Source organism: Schistocerca serialis, chromosome 4, assembly GCF_023864345.2.
Source record: "Schistocerca serialis cubense isolate TAMUIC-IGC-003099 chromosome 4, iqSchSeri2.2, whole genome shotgun sequence".
In the NCBI taxonomy this organism is placed as follows: domain Eukaryota; kingdom Metazoa; phylum Arthropoda; class Insecta; order Orthoptera; family Acrididae; genus Schistocerca; species Schistocerca serialis.
The window spans coordinates 178301135-178328509 of record NC_064641.1 but is presented as its reverse complement, the minus strand read 5'-3'; the positions used below and the strand labels follow the sequence as shown (position 1 = coordinate 178328509).

The window sequence follows — 27375 nt, the reverse complement described above, 5'->3', positions numbered from 1 at the left end:
CTGTACATTTTTGGTGCATGTAGTATTGACCAAAAGAAGAAAAATGTGTACAGTAAGTATGGGCTCTAAAATGCATACTTTAAGAGCAGCGCTTGATCAGTACAACAGATGTTTCACAGTAGCAAAGATGAACGGGTGCTTATAGCTGTTAAGGCACATGTCAACGGCGGCAATTACTATGTTGAAATGAGAGAGTTGGTGTTGTTGCTGTTGTTGTCTTCAGTCTAGAGACTTGTTTGATGCTACTCTATCCTGTGCAAGCTTCTTCATCTCCTAGTAACTACTGCAACCTACATTCTTCTGAATCTGCTATAGTGTATTTCATCTCTTAGTCTTTCTCTACGATTTTTCCCCTCCACGTTGCCCTTCAATACTAAACTGTTGATCCTTTGATGCCTCAAAACATGTCCTACAAACCGATCCCTTCTTGTAGTTAAATTGTGCCACAAATTCCACTTCTATAGCCGACTGAAATGTCTGAGAAGCCCGATGTTATTAAATGGTTTAAAGAAAGTAGTAATGATATCTGAAAACGCTTGTGAGTTTCGTGTGGCACCTGCCAGGGCAAAGCGCCTTACCCCGGCAGAAGTTATTGACGAGGTTCCTGTTGCTGCAATTCGTATGTGTGTGAATACCAAAGGGAATACCAAGGGACCAAACTGCTTAGGTCATCGATTCCTAGACTTACACACTGCTTAAACTTAAACTAACCTATGGTAAGAACAACGCACACATTCATACCCGAGGGAGGACTCGAACCTCTGGCGGGAAGGGCCGCGCAGTCCGTGACATGACGCCCCAAATCGCGCGGCGACTCCACGCGGCTGTTGCTGTAGTTCCCCGCGGAGCACATGCCCAGGTTAGTGCGAGTGCGAGCGCAGTGTCATCAGAATGGCCCATCCCATTGTCAACAGTGCCGAAAGTTTTGCGGTCTGTTTTACACTGGTACCCTTGCAAGATGGAAACGGGGCAGGAACTGAAACCTCATGGACTACAGGAACGTTCTGAATTTGTCTTCAGTTTCTGGCACGGATTGAAGTTGATGATATGTGGCCGGCCAATATAATATGGAGAAACGAGGCACATTTTGCACTACACTGTGCAGTGAATGCATAGAACTCCCAAATTTGGGGCTCTGTTAAATCACTGCCGTTCTGAATGCAAGGCTGACTGTTACACAACGACAGATTTCTTACGTGTTAATGAGGGACCGATTTACACTGGAAAAAAATTAGATCCAATTTTGGCCACCATGTGCAAATTTGGGGTTGTGAATTCCAGAAAGACGCATAGAAATGATGCCATATGTAATGGATTACGAACGGCAAGTGGGAAATAGTAGGCGAAACAAGTGAGAAAAGAACAATGTTGGTTTTATTATTAACCTCCGCTAAACCAGTTGTTAAATATGAGCACTGGAGACTTCGACGAAATGCTGCAACAGTGAAACGACGTGATCAACGGTTGCTTGCAACTGTGCCGCTAGACTCTGAGCAACGTGTGCCTCCATACTGGCTTTCAGATCAGGTAGAGCTCGAACGTGTCCCTGAAAAATTGGTTGTTTTCGATATCCCAAGAATCAGATGGATTCAGATCGGATGAACTTGCAGGCTTTGCATTTGGGAAATGTCCGTAGATAACCACGTTGTCGAAGAGTGCATTAAGCAGGTCCTTCAATGGGAGAGCGGCATGAGGTGTTGCGCCAGCTTGAAAGAATACAGTGGTTTCCTCACGCTTGCACTCTTCCAAAGCAGGAATCACATAGTGTGCGAGGAGATCCGGGTACCGTTCGGACGTGACGGTACACTTGCCAAGCCATCTGGGTGTAGTCTCTTAAAACATGAAAGGACGGAGAATAAAGATGCTTATGTAGCACCACAACACTGTCACATTGGACGAGTACAATTGGTCATAGTGGGCAGCATGCGGTTTTTTTCTGTGTTTTAAAGCAGGCCCATTTGGTCTAAACTCACTATAATCTCTGTTGATGCTCCTTGGCACAACTTCACAATCCTTGTATAATTTGCAAATAGTAAGGTTTCTGCCTCCTATTCTTTAATGAATGAAATGATGAGTTATTAACAAAAGCCAAAAACAGTAGTAGGGCAATGATTGATCCTCGTGGGGCTGCACCCATGCGTGTGAAGCGGCCTGCGTATTTGCATAACGCGAACCACCTAGGGTAACTTTCCGTATTGTGCTTCGTAGCGTGTCCGAAGGGACACTGCACCGAATTATACTGGCACTATGAAATATGGAGGCTGCACCATGAACCTTGCAGAAGACAAGGCACCTTGACGAGAAAAATAAATAAATCCCTCTCTGCGTGGGCATCACATAATCGTGCTAGCTCTATGGGAGGCGGACATTGGCACATGTGCAGATTTGGGTCAGTCCTGGAAGCAGGCTCGGATAGCTTAAGTATACAGTTACGCTTAGAGCGCCGAGCGGTAAGGTTCTTGTTTACGTCACTTGCCGCAGCGTCGATAGTGTGGGATATCCTCGTCAGTGTTGTTCTGTTTGTTGAGTGAATGCCTTATTATTCTTTGTGTTCCTCTACATGACGCAGTGTCGCCCCTCCGCTATGACTACCGGGGTTTCCGAGTGTATTTCACGAAAACGTACTGTGAGCCTTACTTTCGATAAAACAACACAACACGCGCAGCCAGTATCTCTAGAAATCCATGCGACGTCTGATCAGGTGCACACGCTTATTTTCACGAAGAACGGTACGTATTATACGCAAAATTTATGGAACAACTTGATGTTGAAAGATTACAGTCGCAACATACTCTCAAATCCCGCTCATCTGTCACGATAATTCCGTAGTATGGTGTCACTCGCTGATGCTGAAGTTGCCTATACAAATGTTCGATTCGTTCAATCTCCCGCCGTAGGTAAATGACAACATTCTAAAGCACATATGGACTCCTTACTGTAATGTGACTAACGTCCGTCGTGAACGTTGTTCCACTCAACATAGATTACAGTGTTATAGTGGAAAGCATATCAAACGTAATATTCCACCATATTTACAAGTGTGTGGTTACCGCTTTCGAGTCATGTATACCGGTAAAGAGGGAACCTGCTTCCTGTGTAATGAAAGTGGACAAATTCGGTCTAACTGCCCGCAGAAGTTGTTTGCGCCATTAATCCAGTGTCGCAAATAGTGTAAATGAAATTCCGCCTGTACCTCCTTAACAGGATCAGAATCCTATGGCCCCCAAGATAGAACCCGCAATAGTTAAAAACAAGCGACGTCGCACTCACGATGGTGAGGGTGAGGATCTGGCTGTGCCCTCTTCTGCTCCAGCCTCTTCCGCATCGATTTTGCCCACTGCTCCTCTCGATGATACGACACCTCCCGTCCGTGGTACGGTGATTGTGAAGAAGTTATTTCCAGCATCCCTTTTACTCGTGATGTGGCCACTTGCAAGTACTTCTCACTACAATGGAATGCCTTCGGGAAGTCAAAAAACACCCTAGATAGTAATATTTTCTCATTTAACGATTTTATTATGAACGCAATACATTTTTTGTTTGTTTTCCTTGGTCTTATCCCATGTCTTCACGGCGTGGGTATGTTTTTCTGGATTTTGAAGTGTGTGTGTTAGAGGGTGCCTTGATACCCATCCTGTCGTCACGTCGTCAGCACACCGTTCTCCCTCGCGCTGTCGGCATTGCAGACCTCGGAACGGCTACTTCTCAGTCAAGTAGCTCCTCACTTAGCACCTCCAGAGTAAGTGGAGCAAGATGTGACCCTCCCACCTAGAAAGTTTCTGATAGTACCAGGAAAAGAACCCGGGTCCTCGGCATCGCACTTATTCACCCTGACTACACCAGTACACTATTTTCTCAAAAGTTTAGATAATGGTGTAAAGAGTAATGTCATCCTCACACTGTCGCATTTTAATATGTTTGGAAAAACTCTCTGAATTAATGATGCATTACATAAATGACATAATGCATTAATTTTAATTTTAATAATTAACAGCCTCAGTTGCACCGTTTACCTAGAATTAACCTAGGTTTCAGTCGGGATAACCTAACTTCAAAATGGTTCAAATGGCTCTGAGCACTATGGGACTTAACATCTATGGTCATCAGTCCCCTAGAACTTAGAACTACCTAAACCTAACTAACTTAAGGACACCACACAACACCCAGTCATCACGAGGCAGAGAAAATCCCTGACCCCGCCGGGAATCGAACCCGGGAACCCGGGCGCGGGAAGCGAGAACGCTACCGCACGTAACCTAACTTCCTTCAGAATAACAGTAACTACCGTCTGTCCATAGTGGACATCATCAAGCTGAAACTACAGATCCATAAACTATCGTCAGACTATAAAACTTATTTTCCAGTACAGCAATCGTGGCTGCCGCATCGCGGTTGCGAAGTGGGGCCGAGGCAGTTCCAGATAAGTTTCATAGTCTGACGATAATTTAAGGATTTATACTTTGACAATGTCCACTATGGACAAACGGTAGTTACTCTTATTCTGAAGAAGGTTGGATCATCCCGACTGAAACCTAGGTAAATTCTAGGTAAACGGTGCAACTACGGACAAACTATGGACAAACGGTAGTTACTGTTATTCTGAAGAAGGTTGGATTATCCCGACTGAAACCTAGGTAAATTCTAGGTAAACGGTGCAACTGAGGCTGTTAATTATTAAAATTCATATTTATACAGTTGCTGACAGGCCCGCGATATGTTGAAATGGCTCAAATGTCTCTGAGCACTATGGGACTCAAGTTCTGAGGTCATTAGTCCCCTAGAACTTAGAACTAGTTAAACCTAACTAACCTAAGGACATCACAAACACCCATGCCGAGGCAGGATTCGAACCTACGACCGTAGCAGTCTGGCGGTTCCAGACTGCTGCGCCTTTAACCGCACGGCCACTTCGGCCGGCGATATGTTGAAGATATTCACACAAAACATTATAGGGCCACAACTTTCTAGTGTCTTACTGCAGATACCTCTCATGAAGGTTTCAAGCCATATTTACTTTTGTTATAACAGATGGAGTTCTAACATCATATTCTACCTCACTAAATCTGTTCTGCATCCCTTCATCAGTGTATTGTTTTGCACACACTCCTCAACTTTTAACATCAGTTTTCGTGAGATATCTATGTATGGAACCTCTTACATTATTTGTTTTTCAAAACTGAACGTACTCAGACATTACTGTCTTTACTTATTGTGATGAACACTAAACTGACACAATATTTTTAGCGCAACGCAATCTGACTTTTAATAATCCTTACAAAAGAATGGCCCTGACTAACAATAACCTTTCATATATCACTTACTTTAGAAAAATCTTCGTTACTCAAACTACTGCAATACAGCGAGCGCCAATACTGCCAGCTAAATAAAAGATTCTAACTCCTGGACTAACTACTGATAGGCATAGTTGTCAAATGAAAGTTTTTGATAAAGAACAATGTATTTAACTTAACAGTGTTCGAAGGTCATAATATATTTATATCAGTTCATGACATCCAGTCTTACAAATTTACTGTCTCTGATGGACACACGTCCAGAACACCCGCTCTCAAAACTCCGCCATCTCTTTCCCCACACCCACCACTGCTGGCGGCTCACCTCCAACTGCGCAACGCTACGGGTTGTTAACAGCCAACTAACCAACACTACAATTGCAACAATGCAAACCAGCCACAGACTGCACAAAACACAGTCAGTGATATTTATATAGAGCGCTACATGACGTTACCAACATAAAAACCTAAACAGCCTACTTACAGATGCTGTACCCTGAAAGTGGAGTGCGAGTGTGTAGTGCGGCGTACGACTTCTTCCCACTTTGACAGGGACAGTATGTGTAATTTTATAGTCTCTTAATGTTAAAGAGAATGTATTCCTTTTACTGAAGAAGTGAGTAGCACGCAATATGTTGGCAGCAATATGGAGCTGCGTCGGAGAGGAGGCTTCAAAGCAAAGGTGTGTATGAGTGTTTGACACGGCAGACAACTGGCTAAAGCGAACAGGATGCCGCTGCTGTATGGAGCACAGGGATTCAGTCGCGAGCAGCGCTTTGATCTTGGCAAACCCTCTGCCGTGCCGCCGTCTGGGGAGAGCCCGTTACTGTGTACTCGGCAGCGACTCTCGCGTGCCGCAGTACGTCTCGGTGAGGCCTCTTTTGCTGTCTGCGCCCTCCTTGTGTCCTCAGTAGCAGCTGTGCGGTTCCTGGTGTGCGTTTTGCGCGTGTCAATAGCAGTGCTGTGCTGCTGCTGCTGCTGCTGCTGCAGGCAGCGACATTTACTTGCAGAGGTAGAGACTAGGAATGTGATACTCGTTTCACAAGGCCACTGTACTCTTGTTTCTGTAAGGATGAACGAGATATTGACTGGGTACTAAACCAACGCTTACTGACAAAACGACAGCCATAAGAGTATCAAAATTTGTGATGTTGTCTTGATCGGAGAGTAGCTAACAGACGCGCATGTGACTTCAGAGATACACTAGACAAGTGTATTAGCACCCGTGCTGTGGTTGCTGCACATTAATAACCTGATAGACAGTATTTAAACTGAACTCATACTTGTTGCGTAGCTGCTATACTTATCTATAATAAACTACTATTCGGAAAAAAACTACACGAATTCCAATCAGGTCGTTATAAGGTTTCATAGTGGTACATAGTCTGGCAACTTGCTTTAAATGTTCAGCTATGTAAAACTGAGTACTGTAAACTACGTAGAAGAGTGAGAAATGCAATCTGTTACCGACTCGCCTTGATAATGTCTGCTAGCTTATCAAGCTAAATATCAGAAAAAGAAATGTAAAACAAATGGTTCTAATGGCTCTGACACTATGGGACTTAACTTCAGAGGTCATCAGTCCCCTAGAAATTAGAAGTACTTAAACCTAACTAACCCAAGGACAACACACACATCCATGGCCGAGGCAGGATTCGAACCTGCGACCGTCACGGTCGCGCGGTTCCAGACTGTAGCGCCTAGAACCGCTAGGCCACTCCTGCCGGCAAATAAATGTCGTTGTCCCAGACGTTGTAGTACTGTATCCGCTTGGGAAATTTCAAGAATTACAGTACCTATGAATGTGCCAGTGTATAGCAAACTTACAACAAACAACGAGAAACTTTAGAGTGTTATTTTTTGCACATATTTAAGAGTCGTTGACGATAAAAGTAACAAATTTCTTTGGTAAAGTAAACAAGTACCTGGAATCAATAGGCCACGTATGACTTGGAAGGAAATAACAAATAAGAAGACGAAGTAATAAAATGACAACTCTTGACGATAATTTGCGGCATATAAGGTCTCCAAGGAAGAAAGGAAAATAAAACCGATAAAAAGTTACTTTTGAATACATTATGGGAGTGACAGTGATCAATGTGTTACAAATATTTAATATTAAAAACAGTCTTGATTACGATTTATTTATCAAGGTGACCGGTTTCGGTCACTACTGTGGTCATCTTCAGACCATTGAGTAGGAACCTCTTTCTGTTGGAGAATCACTACAGTAATTATTCTCCAACAGAAAGAGGTTCCTACTCAATGGTCTGAAGATGACCACAGTAGTGGTCGAAACCGGTCACCTAGATCCATAAATCGTGACCAAGACTTTTTTTTGTTTTTTTTGGCCGCAAAACTGCTATGGTCATTGGCGCCCGGTCCGTGACTTAGGAAACAGTAAAAAACAGAAAATGGGAACAAGCAGCAATGGGAACGAAAGTCATAAAATTGGAGAAACTAAAAGCAGAAGGAAGGCTTAAAAATACACTACAGAAAGGGGTTGGTTGACCCCAAAAAAAGGCTTCGAATGACGGACATCATTTCACTGGCACTAATAAACTCGAGAACGCGATCGGCTGAGCGCGTGTCATCTGCTAAAATCGACGATATATCAGGCGATAGCTGTAGACGGGAGCGTGACGGGTTAAAATAGGGGCACTCAATTAAAAGGTGCCTTACCGTCCACAGCTGAAAGCAGTGGGGACAGAGTGGGGGAGGATCGCCACTTAAAAGATGTCGATGGCTAAAAAGACAGTGCCCTATCCGGAGTCTAGTCAAAATTACCTCCTCCAGACGACGCGTTCGGGAGGAAGAGGTCCAAGCACAAGGAAGAGCTTTCACGTCCCGAAATTTATTATGGGGAAGTGTCGACCAATGTGCGTGCCATAAATGAAGAACACGACGACATAAAACGCTCCGTAGATCGGCGAAGGGAATCGATTGAATAGCTGGCCGAAGAAGAGAGACTGCAGCCTTGGCTGCAATATCGGCCGCCACAGATACCAACGTGTCCTGGGAGCCAGAGGAACGCCACCGAGACGCCCCCCAGGTGGAGCAAGCGCAGACAGTCCTGAATCCTGTGGACCAGAGGGTGGACAGGGTAAAGAGCTTGGAGACTGAGGAGAGAGCTGAGAGAACCTGAACAGATAACGTACTGTATCCGCTGATGGCGGCGGATGTAGTGGACAGCCTGGAGAACAGCGTAAAGCTCCGCAGTATAAACCGAACACGGGTCGGGAAGCCGAAAGTGATTTGGGGTGTCGCCAACAATATAGGCACTCCCTACACCTAACGATGTTTTCGAGCCGTCAGTGTAAATAAATGTGGCTTCTGTCATTTGTGTACATAGAGCAGCAAATGCCCGACGATAAACAAGTGAAGGGGTACCTTCCTTGGGAAATCGACAAAGGTCACGGAGCAGGCAGATCCGGGGTCGGAGCCAAGGCGGTGCTGTACCCCAAGTTGTCAAGAAGGTTTTAGGAAAGCGGAGGGAAAGAGAATGGAGCAGTTGACGGAAGCGGACTCCCGTTGGTAGTAGGGAGGAGGGGCGGCCTGCGTATCCTACATCAAAGGAGGCGTCGAAAAAAATGTCATGGGCTGGATTAGCAGGCATGGAAGACAGATGGCTAGCATAACGACTCAGAAGGACTGCTCGCCGATTGGAAAGCGGAGGTTCAGCACTCAGCATAAAGGCTTTCCACAGGGCTGGTGTAAAAAGCTCCAGACACTAAACGTAATCCACGGTGGTGGATAGAGTCGAGACGCCGAAGAATAGACGGCCGAGCAGAGGAATAGACTATGCTTCCATAGTCCAATTTCGAGCGCACTAAGGCACGATAGAGGCGGAGAACACTCGGACCGCTCCCCAGGAGGTACCATTCAGGACACGGAGGGTGTTGAGAGATCGCAGACAGCGAGCCGAAAGATAGGAAACATGGAAGGACCAGCACAGTTGTCTGTCAAACATAAGACCCAAGAATTTAGCGACGTCTGAAAACGGAAGGTTGACAGGACTTTGATGTAAGGAGGGCGGAAGAAACGCCTTACGTCGCCAAAAATTAACACAAACGGTCTTACTGGGAGAAAAACGGAAGCCGGTTTCGATGCTCCAAGAGTGGAGGCGATCGAGACATCCTTGAAGACGTCGTTCAAGAAGGCTGGTCCGTTGAGAGCTGTAGTAGATCGCAAAATCGTCCACAAAGAGGGAGCCCGAGACATCAGGAAGGAGACAATCCATAATTGGATTTATGGCAATGGCAAACAGTACAACACTCAGCACGGAGCCCTGGGGTACCCCGTTTTCTTGGGAGAAAGTACGGGAGAGAGTATTGTTCACCCGCACCCTAAATGTGCGCTCTCACATAAATTCACGAAGAAAAAGGGGCAGCCGACCTCGAAAGCCCCAAGAGAACAGTGTGCGGAGGATGCCTGTCCTCCAACAGGTATCGTATGCTCTCTCTAGATCAAAAAATATTGCTACTGTTTGGCGTTTCCGGAGAAAATTGTTCATGATATAAGTGGAAAGAGCAACAAGATGGTCAACTGCAGAACGATGCTTTCGGAATCCGCATTGGGCAGGTGTTAAAAGACTGCGGGATTCCAGCCACCAAGCTAAACGGTAATTCACCATACGCTCCAAAACCTTACAGACACTACTCGTGAGAGAAATGGGGCGATAGCTAGAGGGGAGATGTTTGTCCTTTCCAGATTTCGGAACAGGAACGACGATAGCTTCCCGCCATCGTCTGGGAAAAGTACTGTCGGTCCAAATTCGATTATAAAGGCGAAGAAGGTAACGCAGACTATGGGTTGATAAATGCAGCAACATTTGGTCGTGGATACCATTCGGTCCTGGGGCGGAGGAGCGAGAACAAGAGAGTGCACGTTGTAGTTCCTGCATGGAGAAAACAGTATTGTAGCTTTCGCGATTTTGAGAGGAGAAAGCAAGAGGTCGCACTTCCGCTACACGTTTCTTCGGGAGAAACGCTGGCGGGTAATTTGAAGAGCTCGAAATCTCAGCAAAGTGCTGACCCAATTAGTTAGAAATTGCGACGGGGTCCACTAATGTATCATGCGCGACAGTGAGTCCAGAGACCGGGGAGGAACTAGGCGCGCCTGAGAACCGTCGAAGCCGACTCCAAACATCCGAGGAGGGAGTGAAGGTGTTAAATGAGCTAATAAAGAATTTCCAGCTTGCCTTCTTGCTATCGCGGATGACACGACGGCATCGCGCACGGAACTGCTTATAGCGGATACAGTTGGCCAAAGTAGGATGGTGGCGGAAAACGCGGAGAGCACGTCGCCGCTCACGTATTGCGTCACGGCATGCCTCGTTCCACCAAGGAACTGGGGGGCGCCGGGGTAATTCGGAGGTGCGTGGTATTGAACGTTCCGCAGCTGTAAGAATAACGTCGGTAATGTGTTTGACCCCATCCTCGACGCTGGGAAAGTGACGGTCATCGAATGTCGCTAGAGACGAAAAAAGTGTCCAATCGGCTTCGCCAAACTTCCAGCATCGCGGGTGCATATATGGCAGTTGAGGCTGCAGTCTAAGGACACATGAAAAGTGGTCACTCGATTGTGTATCATCTAGGGCGAACCATTCGAAGCGCCGAGCTAGCGGAACAGAACCGTCTGCAAGGTCCAAATGAGATAAATTTGTCGTGGAGGCAGACAGTGTTGAGGCAAACTAGATCCGCTTGGTGGAAGACGTCTAGCAATAGTGAGCCACGTGGACAAGGATGTGGAGATCCCCAAAGCGGGTGGTAGGCATTGAAGTCCCCAACCAGCAAATAGGGGGGTGGAAGCTGACCAAGCAGATGAAGGAGATCAGTTCGTGCCATTGGTGTGGACGATGGAATGTATACAGTACAAAGAGAGAACGTGTATCCAGAAAGGGAAAGACGGACGGCGACAACTTGGAAGGAAGTGTTTAAGTGGACTGGGTGATATTGGAGAGTATCATGGAGAAGAATCATGAGTCCTCCATGTGCTGGAGTGCCTTCAACAGAGGGGAGATCATATCGGACAGACTGAAAATGAGGGAGAACAAAGCGGTCATGGGAACGCAGCTTTGTTTCCTGAAGACAGAAGATGACTGGCGAGTAGGATCGTATGAGGACCGACAATTCATCCCGATTGGCTCGAATGCCGCGGATATTCCAGTGGATAATGGACATAGGGTGAACAGAAAATGGAGGAATGTGACCAAGGTCGCTGTCAACTCAACGACTGCTCAGAGCTTGCGACCGACAGCATGGAATGGCATTCAGCCGAAGGCAGAAGATCCTGATCCATAGGTTGTTCAGGAGCAGCTCCTGCCACCAGCGATCGGCCGGTTGATCGGCCGCCAGCAGTGCGCCTCGGCGACACAGAAGACGGCCGAGGGTGATTTCCGCCAGGTGGTGCTGTAGATGGGACACGCCTTGGCAGAGAAGGAGATGAACTGGGTTTCCTTGTAGCCTTCTTGGAAGTATGATGTTTAGATGAAGGAGGAACCGATGGGTGTGAAGTTGGGGTATGTAAAAAATCTTCACGAGTATGCTCTTTTTTCGAAGTCTTGGTGTCTGACTTTTGGGCTCGAGATTTAGCAGAACCCGATGAAGGGTGAGCCATAGAGTGGGCAGGCGAAAGTGGTGAGGTTGGACGGGCGATCTTTGCGCTGGCCGATCTGACGACCGTGGCACTAAAGGTGAGGTCGCAAGTCTGCTTGGCCGCCTCCTTTGTTGGCCAAAAAGAAGCAAGTACAGCGCTGTATTTTCCTGACTGAGGCACGGTGGACTGTCGACTGGCGAATAATTTTCGAGCAGCAAAGGTCGACACCTTTTCCTTCACACTGATTTCCGGGATGAGCTTTTCGTCCTTAAAAACGGGGCAATCTCGAGAGGAAGCAGCGTGGTCACCCATACAGTTGATGCAGCGATGGGATGGAGGTGGACAAGCACCCTCATGGGCATCCTTGCCACACATAACACATTTAGCCGGATTGGAACATGACTGGCTGGTGTGATTAACCCGCTGACACCGATAGCAACGCGTAGGGTTTGGGACGTAAGGGCGAACGGAAATTATCTCATAGCCTGCTTTGATTTTCGATGGGAGTTGAACTTTGTCAAAAGTCAAGAAGACAGTGCGGGTTGGAATGATGTTCGTGTCAACCCTTTTCATGACTCTATGAACAGCTGTTACGCCCTGGTCAGACAGGTAGTACTGAATTTCTTCGTCAGACAATCCATCGAGGGAGCGTGTATAAACGACTCCACGCGAGGAATTTAAAGTACGGTGCGGCTTCACCCGGACAGGGAAGGTGTGTAGTAGTGAGGTACGCAGCAATTTTTGTGCCTGGAGGGCACTGACTGTTTCTAACAACAGGGTGCCATTCCGTAATTTGGAACAAGACTTTACAGGACCTGCAATTGCGTCGACACCTTTCTGAATAATGAAAGGGTTGACGGTGGAGAAGTCGTGATCTTCGTCAGACCGAGAAACAACAAGGAACTGTGGTAACGATGGAAGAACTGTCTGTGGCTGAGACTCGGTGAACTTACGCTTGTGAGCAGACATAGTGGAAGGTGAGGAATCCATTGCGGAAGAATCCCCATGATTACCGGCGTCTCCGATGGCGCGCTCCTCCCTTGTGGGGGCCCTCTCTGAGGGCACTCCCGCCTTAGGTGTTCACACCTCAGGTCACACCTCCCGACAAACGGACAGAGGGACCAATCGGCACTTTCGGAAGGTATCAGCTCGGGTAATCACCCCTCCCTGGGCCTGGCCGTTACCAGGGGGTACGTACGTGTCCTACCTGTCTACCCGGGGCGGGGAATTACGCGTTACCCCGTCACCAGCTACGCATGGAAGTGCTTGGGTCGGCCTTCAGACACGCAGAGGGAGGAAAAAAGAGAAAAGGAAAGAAGAGGGGTCTCAAACGCCACAGCGGAGAAAAGGGCAAAGAGAAGAGGGAAGGAAAAGAGAAGGACAGAAGAAGGACGAAGACTTTTAAGTGTAGAAAGCAAGGAATTTGTAAAAATTTCGAGCGTCCGTCTCCGGACGTAGGCACAAACCATACTCCCAGAGGGGGAGAAAGGGAAGGAAAGAGCCAGTGGAGAGGGGGGGGGGCCGGAGATGGGGACGGGGAAGGATGCGGAAAGGGAAGGTTTGCAGCCCGGAAAGGAAGGAGGGCCACATTAGCTCGGGGTCCCGTGCTCGCTACGCACGTATCCACAAAAGAGTTGTGGACCCCCTGTGGGGGTTGGGGGGTGATCAAGACTGTTTTTAATAGTAACTATCAATAAAAAGTTGTTTGATGGATGAAAAGAAAACACACCACAAGGAAAAGAATACTGGTCGAAACGAAACAAGTAGCAAAAGGTGAAGACATAACAACGTAGATGAACAGTTTTAATCGGAAGACCACAATTTTTGGCATATTCCAGTTCGCTGAGGTTATCCGCAAACGGTACACTTGCATTCGGGAAGGTCATGTGATACAAAATGCAGATAAACGTCAAGATATTAGCATTTAAGTGAGAGTGTAGCATCGCGTTTTAGTACCTGAATAGTGTAAATTCGCGTAGTCTCCTTCCGCCGACGAGCAGTGTCAGCAGCGCGCAAGTAGCAGCATTACTGCATTTACTAGGTAATCTTGTATTTTAATAGCCGTTTAAATTTTGTTGATTTGTTTGCGCTCTCTGTAGATTAGTTCAGACGTTCTTTGCAAAACAATTTTTAGCATGGATAGGGACTGCAACTGCTGTGTTCGGATGCAGGCTGAGTTGGCATCCCTTCCCTCCCAGCTTCAGGAAGTGTTGGCTTCGGTCACACAGCTTGAGGCTGTTGCCAATGGGCATCACTGTGGGGGTCCGGATGAGGGTTTGTCGGGGCCGGCCAGCTCGTCCCACGCATCCCCTGATCGGACTACGACTGTGGTTGCCCGGGATACTGCCCGCATTGAGGCTGATCCCTCACCTGTGGTAGAGTGGGAGGTCGTCTCAAGGTGTGGCAGGGGGCGAAAGACATTCCGGAGGGCTGAACGGAAAGCCTCTCCAGTTTGTCTGACGAACCGGTTTCAGGCTCTGTCTCAGGCTGATACTGATCTTCGGCCTGACATGGCTGCTTGTCCTGTTCCAGAGGTCCCCTCAGTCTGCAAGATCCGGGCAGTCGCAGAGGGTGGGCTTACTGGTAGTTGGGAGCTCCAACGTCAGGCGCGTAATGGGGCCCCTTAGGGAAATGGCAGCAAGAGAGGGGAAGAAAACCAATGTGCACTCCGTGTGCATACCGAGGGGAGTCATTCCAGATCTGGAAAGGGTCCTTCCGGATGCCATGAAGGATACAAGGTGTACCCATCTGCAGGTGGTCGCTCATGTCGGCACCAATGATGTGTGTCGCTATGGATCGGAGGAAATCCTCTCTGGCTTCCGGCGGCTATCTGATTTGGTGAAGACTGCCAGTCTCGCTAGCGGGATGAAAGCAGAGCTCACCATCTGCAGCATCGTCGACAGGACTGACTGCAGACCTTTGGTACAGAGCCGAGTGGAGGGTCTGAATCAGCGGCTGTGACGGTTCTGCGACCGTGTGGGCTGCAGATTCCTCGACTTGCGCCATAGGGTGGTGGGGTTTCGGGTTCCGCTGGATAGGTCAGGAGTCCACTACACGCAACAAGCGGCTACACGGGTAGCAGGGATTGTGTGACGTGGGCTGGGCGGTTTTTTAGGTTAGATGGCCTTGGGCAAGTACAGAAAGGGCAACAGCCTCAACGGGTGCGGGGCAAAGTCAGGACATGCGGGGACCAAGCAGCAATCGGTATTGTAATTGTCAACTGTCGAAGCTGCGCTGATAAAGTACCAGAACTTCAAGCGCTGATAGAAAGCACCGAAGCTGAAATCGTTATAGGTACAGAAAGCTGGCTTAAGCCAGAGATAAATTCTGCCGAAATTTTTACAAAGGTACAGACGGTGTTTAGAAAGGATAGATTGCATGCAACCGGTGGTGGAGTGTTCGTCGCTGTTAGTAGTAGTTTATCCTGTAGTGAAGTAGAAGTGGATAGTTCCTGTGAATTATTATGGGTGGAGGTTACACTCAACAGCCGAACTAGGTTAATAATTGGCTCCTTTTACCGACCTCCCGACTCAGCAGCATTAGTGGCAGAACAACTGAGAGAAAATTTGGAATACATTCAACATACATTTTCTCAGCATGTTATAGTCTTAGGTGGAGATTTCAATTTACCAGATATAGACTGGGACACTCAGATATTTAGGACAGGTGGTAGGGACAGAGCATCGAGTGACATTATACTGAGTGCACTATGCGAAAATTACCTCGAGCAACTAAACAGAGAACCGACTCGGGGAGATAACATCTTGGACCTACTGATAACAAACAGACCCGAACTTTTCGACTCTGTATGTACAGAACAGGGAATCAGTGATCATAAGGCCGTTGCAGCATCCCTGAATATGGAAGTTAATAGGAATATAAAAAAAGGGTGGAAGGTTTATCTGTTTAGCAAGAGTAATAGAAGGCAGATTTCAGACTACCTAACAGATCAAAACGAAAATTTCTGTTCCGACACTGACAATGTTGAGTGTTTATGGAAAAAGTTCAAGGCTATCGTAAAATGCGTTTTAGACAGGTACGTGCCGAGTAAAACTGTGAGGGACGGGAAAAACCCACCGTGGTACAACAACAAAGTTAGGAAACTACTGCGAAAGCAAAGAGAGCTCCACTCCAAGTTTAAACGCAGCCAGAACCTCTCAGACAAACAGAAGCTAAACGATGTCAAAGTTAGCGTAAGGAGGGCTATGCTGAAGCGTTCAGTGAATTCGAAAGTAAAATTCTATGTACCGACTTGACAGAAAATCCTAGGAAGTTCTGGTCTTACGTTAAATCTGTAAGTGGCTCGAAACAGCATATCCAGACACTACGAGATGATGATGGCATTGAAACAGAGGATGACACGCGTAAAGCTGAAATACTAAACTCCTTTTTCCAAAGCTGTTTCACATAGGAAGACCGCACTGCAATTCCTTCTCTAAATCCTCGCACAAACGAAAAAATGGCTGACATCGAAATAAGTGCCCAAGGAATAGAAAAGCAACTGGAATCACTCAATAGAGGAAAGTCCACTGGACCTGACGGGATACCAATTCGATTCTACACAGAGTACGCGAAAGAACTTGCCCCCATTCTAACAGCCGTGTACCGCAAGTCTCTAGAGGAACGGAGGGTTCCAAATGATTGGAAAAGAGCACAGATAGTCCCAGTCTTCAAGAAGGGTCGTCGAGCAGATGCGCAAAACTATAGACCTATATCTCTGACGTCGATCTGTTGTAGAATTTTAGAACATATTTTTTGCTCGAGTATCATGTCGTTTTTGGAAACCCAGAATCTACTATGTAGGAATCAACATGGATTCCGGAAACAGCGATCGTGTGAGACCCAACTCGCTTTATTTGTTCATGAGACCCAGAAAATATTAGATACAGGCTCCCAGGTAGATGCTATTTTTCTTGACTTCCGGAAGGCGTTCGATACAGTTCCGCACTGTCGCCTGATAAACAAAGTAAGAGCCTACGGAATATCAGACCAGCTGTGTGGCTGGATTAAAGAGTTTTTAGCAAACAGAACACAGCATGTTGTTATCAATGGAGAGACGTCCACAGACGTTAAAGTAACCTCTGGCGTGCCACAGGGGAGTGTTATGGGACCATTGCTTTTCACAATATATATAAATGACCTAGTAGATAGTGTCGGAAGTTCTATGCGGCTTTTCGCGGATGATGCTGTAGTATACAGAGAAGTTGCAGCATTAGAAAATTGTAGCGAAATGCAGGAAGATCTGCAGCGGATAGGCACTTGGTGCAGGGAGTGGCAACTGACCCTTAACATAGACAAATGTAATGTATTGTGAATACATAGAAAGAAGGATCCTTTATTGTATGATTATATGATAGCGGAACAAACACTGGTATCAGTTACTTCTGTAAAATATATGGGAGTAAGCGTGCGGAACGATTTGAAGTGGAATGATCATATGTAATTAATTGTTGGTAAGGCGGGTACCTGGTTCAGATTCGTTGGGAGAGTGCTTAGAAAATGTATTCCATCAACAAAGGAGGTGGCTTACAAAACACTCGTTCGACCTATACTTGAGTATTGCTTATCAGTGTGGGATCCGTACCAGATCGGTTTGACGGAGGAGATAGAGAAGATCCAAAGAAGAGCGGCGCGTTTCGACATAGGGCTATTTGGTAACCGTGATAGCGTTACGGAGATGTTTAATAAACTCAAGTGGCAGACTCTGCAAGAGAGGCGCTCTGCATCGCGGTGTAGCTTGCTCGCCAGGTTTCGAGAGGGTGCGTTTCTGGATAAGGTATCGAATATATTGCTTCCCCCTAATTATACCTCGCGAGGAGATCACGAATGTAAAAGTAGAGAGATTAGAGCGCGCACGGAGGCTTTCAGACAGTCGTTCTTCCCGCGAACCATACGCGACTGGAACAGGAAAGGGAGGTAATGACAGTGGCACGTTAAGTGCCCTCCGCCACACACCGTTGGGTGGCTTGCGGAGTATAAATGTAGATGTAGATGTAGATGATAACCATCCAGCATGGCAAAAGGTAGGTATGTCCTCAAAATTCAGGGAAATAAGATGAATTTATTTACTTACGATCGCCGTCAAATCATTGTCCAGAAGGAATGAATGTATCCCGTAGGAACTAACACATGAATCTAGTCTTGAGGATGGCAAGAACTCAAAGATGAGAATCATAATTAGGTGCTATTAGATCACTAAAAAATATTATGTTACATTGGTTCATTCAATTAGTGAAGACTGAAGAGAAAAGCTGCTCCCATATCCACAATGCGCCCTCTTATACGTCCCTAGTATCTGACAACCAAATTCATATCCGTTACTACTAAATTCTTCTGTAGACATACCAAGATGAGAAATGTAACATTTTCATTGACATTATTACATAATTACAACAGTGATAAGTCGTTAGCTGTGAATTATAATAACTGTATGGGCTATCTGACAAATGATTTACTCTTTCTGTTAAGTGAATGATATGTATTTTTGTGGTTTTATTCGTAGCTGCTATTTTCTCAGCAACTGCCCTGTGTTACATACTTCAGAATAAAATTCGGTCATGAGCTACATAGCTATTTTTATTTTGTGTCATCGGTTTCGACAGATTAATCTGTCATCTTCAGAAGCCTAAACATTTGGAATAATATAAATCATAAAAACCTGGCCATACATGTATGAAAATTATTTTAAGTGTATTACAAAAATTTATGGTACTTAATATTGGTTTAGCAGATGTCAATATCATTTTCGCAGGAGTATAATGCTGTAACATGTCCAAAATTGTACATTTATGTGTGATAATTATAATCATGGAATGATAATTTATAGAAAATATATTACATTTGTTTACACAGCCAAGTCGTTATGTTAGTAGCAAGGAACATACTTAAAAAAAGCATAAGGCAACAATATATACCGTCCAGACACATTAACAAAACACCTGTCAAAAGCCTGAATAACCACGTATTGCAGCCCGAGACATGCAGTAAGAGTGTCACCGAGGTTCTGGGAGACATCGATACGGATAAGGAGTTATGCTGACTCCAGTGTTGTGGCCGGGGGACTACACTTCTCGATAGAGGATCTATGGCGTGGACAGCTTGAAAGGTGTCTACTGGGGCACGTTCGTATGTGGCTTGGCGAATAGTTCTAGGCAGCTGTCTGTGAGCGAAAGACGATATAGTAGGCAGTTCATGTGGTGTGCTGTGTGAAACCACTAAGTGTTAAATGACTGTAGGTATATCAATATTGTTGAACATGGAAGCAGAAGTCTTCATGCAGACAAGGTAAAGATGTTAAACAATTACGATTTTGGTTTTGTCCGCGCATTAGTATAGATGAGTTGGCTGATAATTTGTAACTGTCGAGGGACCACAGAATATACGTGAAATGATTTGATAAAAAGGCTAGTTAGATCTTTCACTTATGTAATTCTTCTAAGACTTGTTGACAGAGCTATATGTAATCTGATGGTCTGCATTTATATTGGATTAGTGAGGTTAGATAATACTTTCTGTTTAAATCTCATTGTTTGTGAATCAATTGTGAGTAATGTAACTTCAAATATTTGATGTTTTTGAAAACATAAACTTAAATTGGAATATAATTTTGCTGAAAAAAAGGCTCAGTGTTAGTAATTCACCACAACCAGTACCGTCTCCCTGTCCAGAACATATGTTTTTCAAATAATTTGGATTTTCCGTAAATGTTTTCATTTATCAGCGAAATGAATTTCATGTACTTTTCCAAGCATTACCACAAGCATTGCATATCGCTGAGCCTGCAACTACCATATACTTTTTTTAATGATAGATCAGAATATATCGCGTTCCACCGTTGCTGATTTAGAGGTGAGGCAATTTAATTTATTTAGTATGTGCACAGCGACCAAGGGGCTGAATGTATTTTGCAGTGACAGTATTTCTTGACTGGTACTGGGAGTAGCATGCCAAATCTATTCGTGTAAAGTTTTGCTAACAGAGTATACCGGTGGCACTTGTGTGTGGCACCGAAATATGATAATGTTAATGCAAACTAAACAAACTATGATATTATAAATGATGTACGTCTGTGATAGGTTTTATAAAGCCTATGAGAGACATCGTTTATAATATCATAGTTTCAGTTTGGTTTACATTAACATTCTTATCATATTCGGATTCCACATAAAACAGTGCCCCAGAAGACTCCTTTCAAGCTTAATCGAGGTGGTTTGAAGATTTCTGTTTGAGTTTAAATCTGACAAGTTTGATGACCAGGAGCGGTGGAAACCGCTTTATTTAAAAATTATCTTACTTATACTGCAATAGCTGAGAAGATGAAACTTCTTTATTTAAATTTTCTGCTTATACTGCTGAGTGAAATTGAACGTACTAACATTTTGCTTGTCTTTATCGTTTCAACACTGACCTACTGACTTTGTTCTAACAAACAGATATCATACCTTCCCTATTCATTAATTGCTCTCAATATTCAACGGTAACGCGATCTGACTGATTTAAAATTGAAGACCTGACTCCAAATAATTAATTAAAATGAATGACCCTGAATTAGTAGAAATCCTAGCAATAACCTGTCAATTTTATAGGTCACTTCCCTCACAAAAATATTCCTTACACGGACTACAGCAATGCCGCAATCACCAATATTGCCAGCTAAATAAAATATTCTAACTACGGAAGGCTCTAACTACTAATACACATGTGGTTAGCAAAGCAAAGATTTAGTTGCAGAGCAAACAATGTGTTTACCTTAAGAATGTAAAAACAACTTAAAATATTATATGTTGTTGTTGTTGTCTTCAGTCCTGAGACTGGTTTGATGCAGCTCTCCATGCTACTCTATCCTGTGCAAGCTTCTTCATCTCCCACTACCTACTGCAACCTACATCCTTCTGAATCTGCTTAGTGTATTCATCTCTTGGTCTCCCCCTACGATATTTACTCTCCACGCTGCCCTCTAATACTAAATTGGTGATCCCTTGATGCCTCAGAACATGTCCTACCAACAGATCCCTTCTTCTCGTCAAGTTGTGCCACAAACTTCTCTTCTCCCCAATCCTATTCAATACTTCCTCATTAGTTATGTGATCTACCCATCTAATTTTCAGCATTCTTCTGTAGCACCACATTTCGAAAGCTTCTATTCTCTTCTTGTCCAAACTATAAACTGTCCATGTTTCACTTCCATGCATGGCTACAATCCATACAAATACTTTCAGAAATGACTTCCTGACACTTAAATCTATACTCAATGTTAACAAATTTCTCTTCTTCAGAAACGCTCTCCTTGCCATTGCCAGTCTACATTTTATATCCTCTCTACTTCGACCATCATCAGTTATTTTGCTCCCCAAATAGCAAAACTCCTTTACTACTTGAAGTGTCTCATTTCCTAATCTAATACCCTCAACATCACCCGACTTAAATCGACTACATTTCATTATCCTCGTTTTGATTTTGTTGATGTTCATCTTATATCCTCCCTTTAAGACACCATCCATTCCGTTCAATTGCTCTTCCAAGTCCTTTGCTGTCTCTGACAGAATTACAATGTCATCGGCGAACCTCAAAGTTTTTATTTCTTCTCCATGGATTTTAATACCTACTCCGAATTTTTCTTTTGTTTCCTTTACTGCTTGCTCAATATACAGATTGAACACCATCGGGGAGAGGCTACAACCCTGTCTCACTCCCTTCCCAACCACTGCTTCCCTTTCATGTCCCTCGACTCTTATCACTGCCATCTGGTTTCTGTACAAATTGTAAATAGCCTTTCGCTCCCTGTATTTTACCACTGTCACCTTTAGAATTTGAAAGAGAGTATTCCAGTCAACATTGTCAAAAGCTTTCTCTAAGTCTACAAATGCTAGAAATGTAGGTTTGGCTTTCCTTAATCTTTCTTCTAAGATAAGTCGGAAGGTCAGTATTGCCTCACGTGTTCCAGTATTTCTACGGAATCCAAACTGATCTTCCCCGAGGTCGGCTTCTACTAGTTTTTCCATTCGTCTGTAAAGAATTCGTGTTAGTATTTTGCAGCTGTGGCTTATTAACCTGATTGGTCGGTAATTTTCACATCTGTCAACACCTGCTTTCTTTGGGATTGGAATTATTATATTCTTCTTGAAGTCTGAGGGTATTTCGCCTGTTTCATACATCTTGCTCACTAGATGGTAGAGTTTTGTCAGGACTCGCTCTCCCAAGGCCGTCAGTAGTTCCAATGTAATGTTGTCTACTCTGGGGGCCTTGTTTCGACTCAGCTCTTTCAGAGCTCTGTCAAACTCTTCACGCAGTATCGTATCTCCCATTTAATCTTCATCTACATCCTCTTCCATTTCCATAATATTGCCCTCAAGTACATCGCCCTTGTATAGACCCTCTATATACTCCTTCCACCTTTCTGCTTTCCCTTCTTTTCTTAGAACTGGGTTTCCATCTGAGCTCTTGATGTTCATACAAGTGTTTCTCTTATCTCCAAAGGTCTCTTTAATTTTCCTGTAGGCAGTATCTATCTTACCCCTAGTGAGATAAGCCTCTACATCCTTACATTTGTCCTCTAGCCATTCCTGCTTAGCCATTTTGCACTTCCTGTCGATCTCATTTTTGAGACGTTTGTGTTCCTTTTTGCCTGCTTCATTTACTGCATTTTTATATTTTCTCCTTTCATCAATTAAATTCAATATTTCTTCTGTTACCCAAGGATTTCTACTAGCCCTCGTCTTTTTACCTACTTGATCCTCTGCTGCCTTCACTACTTCATCCCTCAAAGCTACCCATTCTTCTTCTACTGTATTTCTTTCCCCCATTTCTGTCAATTGTTCTCTTATGCTCTCCCTGAGACTCTGTAAAACCTCTGGTTCTTTCAGTTTATCCAGGTCCCATCTCCTTAAACTCCCACCTTTTTGCCGTTTCTTCAGTTTTAATCTACAGGTCATAACCAATAGATTTTGGTCGGAGTCCACATCTGCCCCTGGAAATGTCTTACAATTTAAAACCTGGTTCCTAAATCTCTGTCTTACCATTATATAATCTACCTGATACCTTTTAGTATCTCCAGGGTTTTTCCATGTATACAACCTTCTTTCATGATGCTTAAACCAAGTGTTAGTTATGATTATGTTGTGCTCTGTGCAAAATTCTACCAGGCGGCTTCCTCTTTCATTTCTTAGCCACAATCCATATTCACCTACTACGTTTCCTTCTCTCCCTTTTCCTACACCCGAATTCCAGTCACCCATGACTTAAATTTTCGTCTCCCTTCACAATCTGAATAATTTATTTTATTTCAGCATACATTTCTTCAATTTCTTCGTCATCTGCATAGCTAGTTGCCATATAAACTTGTACTACTGTAGTAGGTGTGGGCTTCGTATCTATCTTGGCCACAATAATGCGTTCACTATGCTGTCTGTAGTAGCTTACCCGCATTCCTATTTTCCTATTCATTATTAAACCTACTCTTGCATTACCCATATTTGAGTGCTTTTATAATCCTGTAGTCACATGACCAGAAGTCTTGTTCCCCCTGCCACCGAACTTCCCTAATTCCCACTATATCTAACTTTAACCTATCCATTTCCCTTTTTAAATTTTCTAACCTACCTGCCCGATTAAGGGATCTGACATTCCACGCTCCGATCCATAGAACGCCAGTTTACTTTCTCCTGATAACGACATCCTCTTGAGTAGTCCCCGCCCGGAGATCCGAATAGGGGACTATTTTACCTCCGGAATATTTTACCCAAGGCGACGCCATCATCATTTAATCATACGGTAAAGCTGCATGCCCTCGGGAAAAATTACGGCCGTAGTTTCCCCTTGCCTTCAGCCGTTTGCAGTACCAGAACAGCAAGGCCGTTTTGGTTATTGTTACAAGGCCATATCAGTCAATCATCCAGACTGTTGCCCTTGCAACTACTGAAAAGGCTGCTGCCCCTCTTCAGGAACCACAAGTTTGTCTGGCCTCTCAACAGATACGCCTCCATTGTGGTTGTACCTACGGTACGGCTATCTGTATCGCTGAGGCACGCAAGCCTCCCCACCAACGGCAAGGTCCATGGTTCACGGGGGGAAAAAAAAATTATATTATCATCAGTAATAAATCTCAATGAGGGATTTACATTCAGACCGTCTGCTCGTGCTAATACTGTACACTTCCAACACTGATAATTATTAATCTCTAACCTCGATCACTGTAGACTACTCACTCCCAACTTCCGTCACTGCTGGCTGTTCACCTCAAATTGCCATCACTGCTGACAGTTAACTTCCAACTGCTAGTCCTACCAGCCACAGAGTCTCTTACAGAGTTCGCACACCGCCGTCAGAGTTATTAATGCAGTCTATCTCGTTGCCAATACACACAATAAAACATATAAACAGACTACTTACAAGGTCGGTGAACTTATCCCGCTACTCTTCGAACCATACACGTACACTACGAACTGCGTGACTCGTTGCATTGTAATGTTGGTAGATGTCATTGTGACTAGTAAAGAAAAACAGATTGAAAAGAGGGGCGGGGGACAAAGATTGGATGCATACTTGTGTTGATCAATTTTACCTTCCACAATGACGAGAACACCTAGGAACGCCACTAAAACATTCCCCAGACCATAACGGTCCCTCCTGTTAGCAAGGTGTTTGCTTTCGGACGTTTCCCGCAGTACACGCCAACGTCCATGTGTCCGGTGAAGCCTAAAAATGAACTACCTCAAGAGTCCACGTCTCGCCACACAGTGGCCTTCCAGTTTCCTTACTGCCGTGCAGATCCAAGCCTTCGTCAGTGATGAACAGCAATGAGCATGACTGACTTTAACCAGGGTGCAGTTGCGGAGTCATGGCATTGTGTTTGTGTGAAGAAGGTACTGACATCTACTAAACAAATATTGAGTAAGATTTTGCAAATCGCTTCTTACGCTTTAGAAAAATATGTGGGAGCACGCAGGCGAATAGTTGCGTGTGCACAGTACAGGGGCAGCGGCAAAGACTCTAGTGTGCTCATAATCATTTACTCTTTGCTTTTTGTTTGTTCTGTCTTAGATTTTTCCATGTTAATGTCTGGCTCATTGCTTCGTAATAAAGTTGAACATTACGAATAGGAACGAGTCTATCATTAGTAGAAAGGAGCTACGTAGTGGCTACAAAGTGGTGACCCCAAAATCAAAAGAACACGTACGGCAAGAGGCAGAGGAGAAGGACAACGAAGGTACACTACAAGATACGCCAAACGGCAGATGCTCTACAGCACGATCGGTACACCAGCAAGGTACGCTGCACGGTCAGGTTCGGGAGTTACGGAACGACGTTCGACACCACGGAATGGATTCAGCGGAGCGGGACAGTGATAATACCAGGACAAAATCCGCGGCCGGAACACATATACGAGTGGAGGATTCGCTGGGACAACGCATTAAAGTACGCCCAAAGCCGTTCCTGGCCAATAATCCGGAACTTTGGTTCTCCATGTTAGAACTGGCATTCATGCATAATCGGGTAACTGACGACCGGGAAAAGTTCATGATAGCGGCAAACAGTCTGGATGCCAGGACAGCGATATTGGTTGGAAAGATAATTAGACGGCCAGCGGAAACGCAGCAATACACAACATTCAAGTGATTTTTTATAAGCCGGCTTACTAAACCGCTAGATCAAAGAATCTGCCAGGTGCTGCGAGGTGAACGTAGAGGTGACAGAACTCCCTCCGAATACTGGAGGCATTTGCGTGGAATCGTGACGGAAACTACACTTCATTCCGTTTGGGCAGCACGGCTTCCGCCTGCGGTAAGAGCAGCTGTGGCAGCGAATGACGGATACACAAGCACTACTCCAACTCGACGACAGGGTTCATGCGACGGTTGAACCAACAAATTCTCTCATTATAGCAAAGGTGGAGGCGACGAGGGAAGAATACAAAGCGGCGGCGATTAATAAGCAGCGGCGAGCTGCTACTGGTACACAACTTCAAAAACTCAAGGAGCAGCTAGACAGGCTGCAGAGGCAGATGGAGGCGTTGAGAGCTACCGGTTCGGAGGTCCTGCCGACACAAAGACAGCATAGATGCCGGGAAGGAGCAGTTGTGTTGGTATCATCAACGATTCGGGGAGCGAGCCTCAAAGTGCATTCTACCGTGCAGTCACGTTCGAAGCGTAAATAACTTGGAGACTAAGTACAGATGTTTCTTTATTAACGGTATCTCGGCGACTTTATGTTCGGGATGTGACGGCTTCGTGTTACTATTTGATAGACACGGGGTCTGATGTCAACACGTGGCCAAAGAGGAAATGTACTTCCCTCAGTGACAGCACATCGTTTTGCCTCAAGGCTGCTAATAAACAGCTCATAATGACGTATGGCAGTTGTGTCAAAGAAGTGAATTTAGGACCTAGTATTATTTGTCATGTAGGAATATTCACAGAGCAGGTACACGGTCCGGTTGGAGAGACAGAAGCATGCCGACTTAGAGAATCGTCAGCGCAGCCGATAGCCAGGGTGGCCCACCATCATACAGTTCACCACATAAACACCGTGCCCGGGCCTCCGGTCACCCTCAGACCGAGAAGGTTGGCCCCAAACAGATTTGCAGACACAGAAGCTGAGATGGAAGAGATGTTGGAAATGGGAGTGATACGAAGGTCTGATAGTGCGAGGGCCTCGCCTTTATATTTAGTGCGAAAGAAAGACGGAAATTGGAGACCTTGTGGTGATTATAGGTTGTTGAATGTCCGTACGATACCTGGTCGGTATCCGGTTCCCAACATTCGCGACTTTACAAATAAATTGGTTGGAGCTGAATGTTTCAGTGTAGTCGACTGTAAAAAGCATACCACCAAATACCGGCGGCTGACAGTGACATACCGAAGACTGCAGTCACTACACCTTCCGGTCTTTTCGAGTTTTTACGCATGCCATTTGGTTTAAAAAACGCTGCACAGACATGGCAACGTTTCATCGATGAGGTGCTGCGAGGGCTAGATTTCACTTTCGCCTATTTAGACGATATACTGGTGTTCTCAGTGACAGCAGCCCTCCACGAAGAGCACCTCAGGACAGTTTTCGAGAGGCTACGTACTTTTGGTGTAGTGGTAAATGACACCAACTGAAGTTTGTGTAAGGATCGGCTGACTTACCTGGGTCACACAGTCTCAGCAGCTGGCATCCGTCCTTTGGAGGAGAAGGTCGAGGTTATACAGCAGATGCCTCGCCCGATAGATTTGCAACAATTGCGGAGGTTCCTAGGTGTTTTAAATTTTTACCGCAGACATCTGCCAGGAGCTGCGGCTTTACAAGCACCAGTCACTGAGGCTTTGGCGGGCACGAACACCGGGAAAAATCAGAAGCTACAATAGACAGCAATCTTGCAAGGCGCGTTCTAGCGGATCAAGGAAGGCCTAAAGCAAGCGGTTTTACTAGCTCACCCAGAGAAAGATGTGAAGCTAGCTATTGTTGTTGACGCAAGTCAGGTGGCGATTGGAGCAGCGTTGCATCAGTG

General features: G+C 45.2%; 1 protein-coding gene across 1 annotated transcript in view; it reads left to right on the top strand.

The window, feature by feature from the left end:
* The first annotated feature begins 6021 nt into the window (after positions 1-6021).
* The window catches only part of LOC126474340 (protein no-on-transient A-like), an 82428-nt gene continuing 61074 nt past the window's right edge, over positions 6022-27375 (top strand). The window contains exons 1-2 of the mRNA XM_050101806.1: positions 6022-6160; positions 25769-25909. Coding sequence (XP_049957763.1) covers positions 6022-6160; positions 25769-25909 — 280 coding nt within the window. The remainder of the gene's footprint in view (positions 6161-25768; positions 25910-27375) is intronic.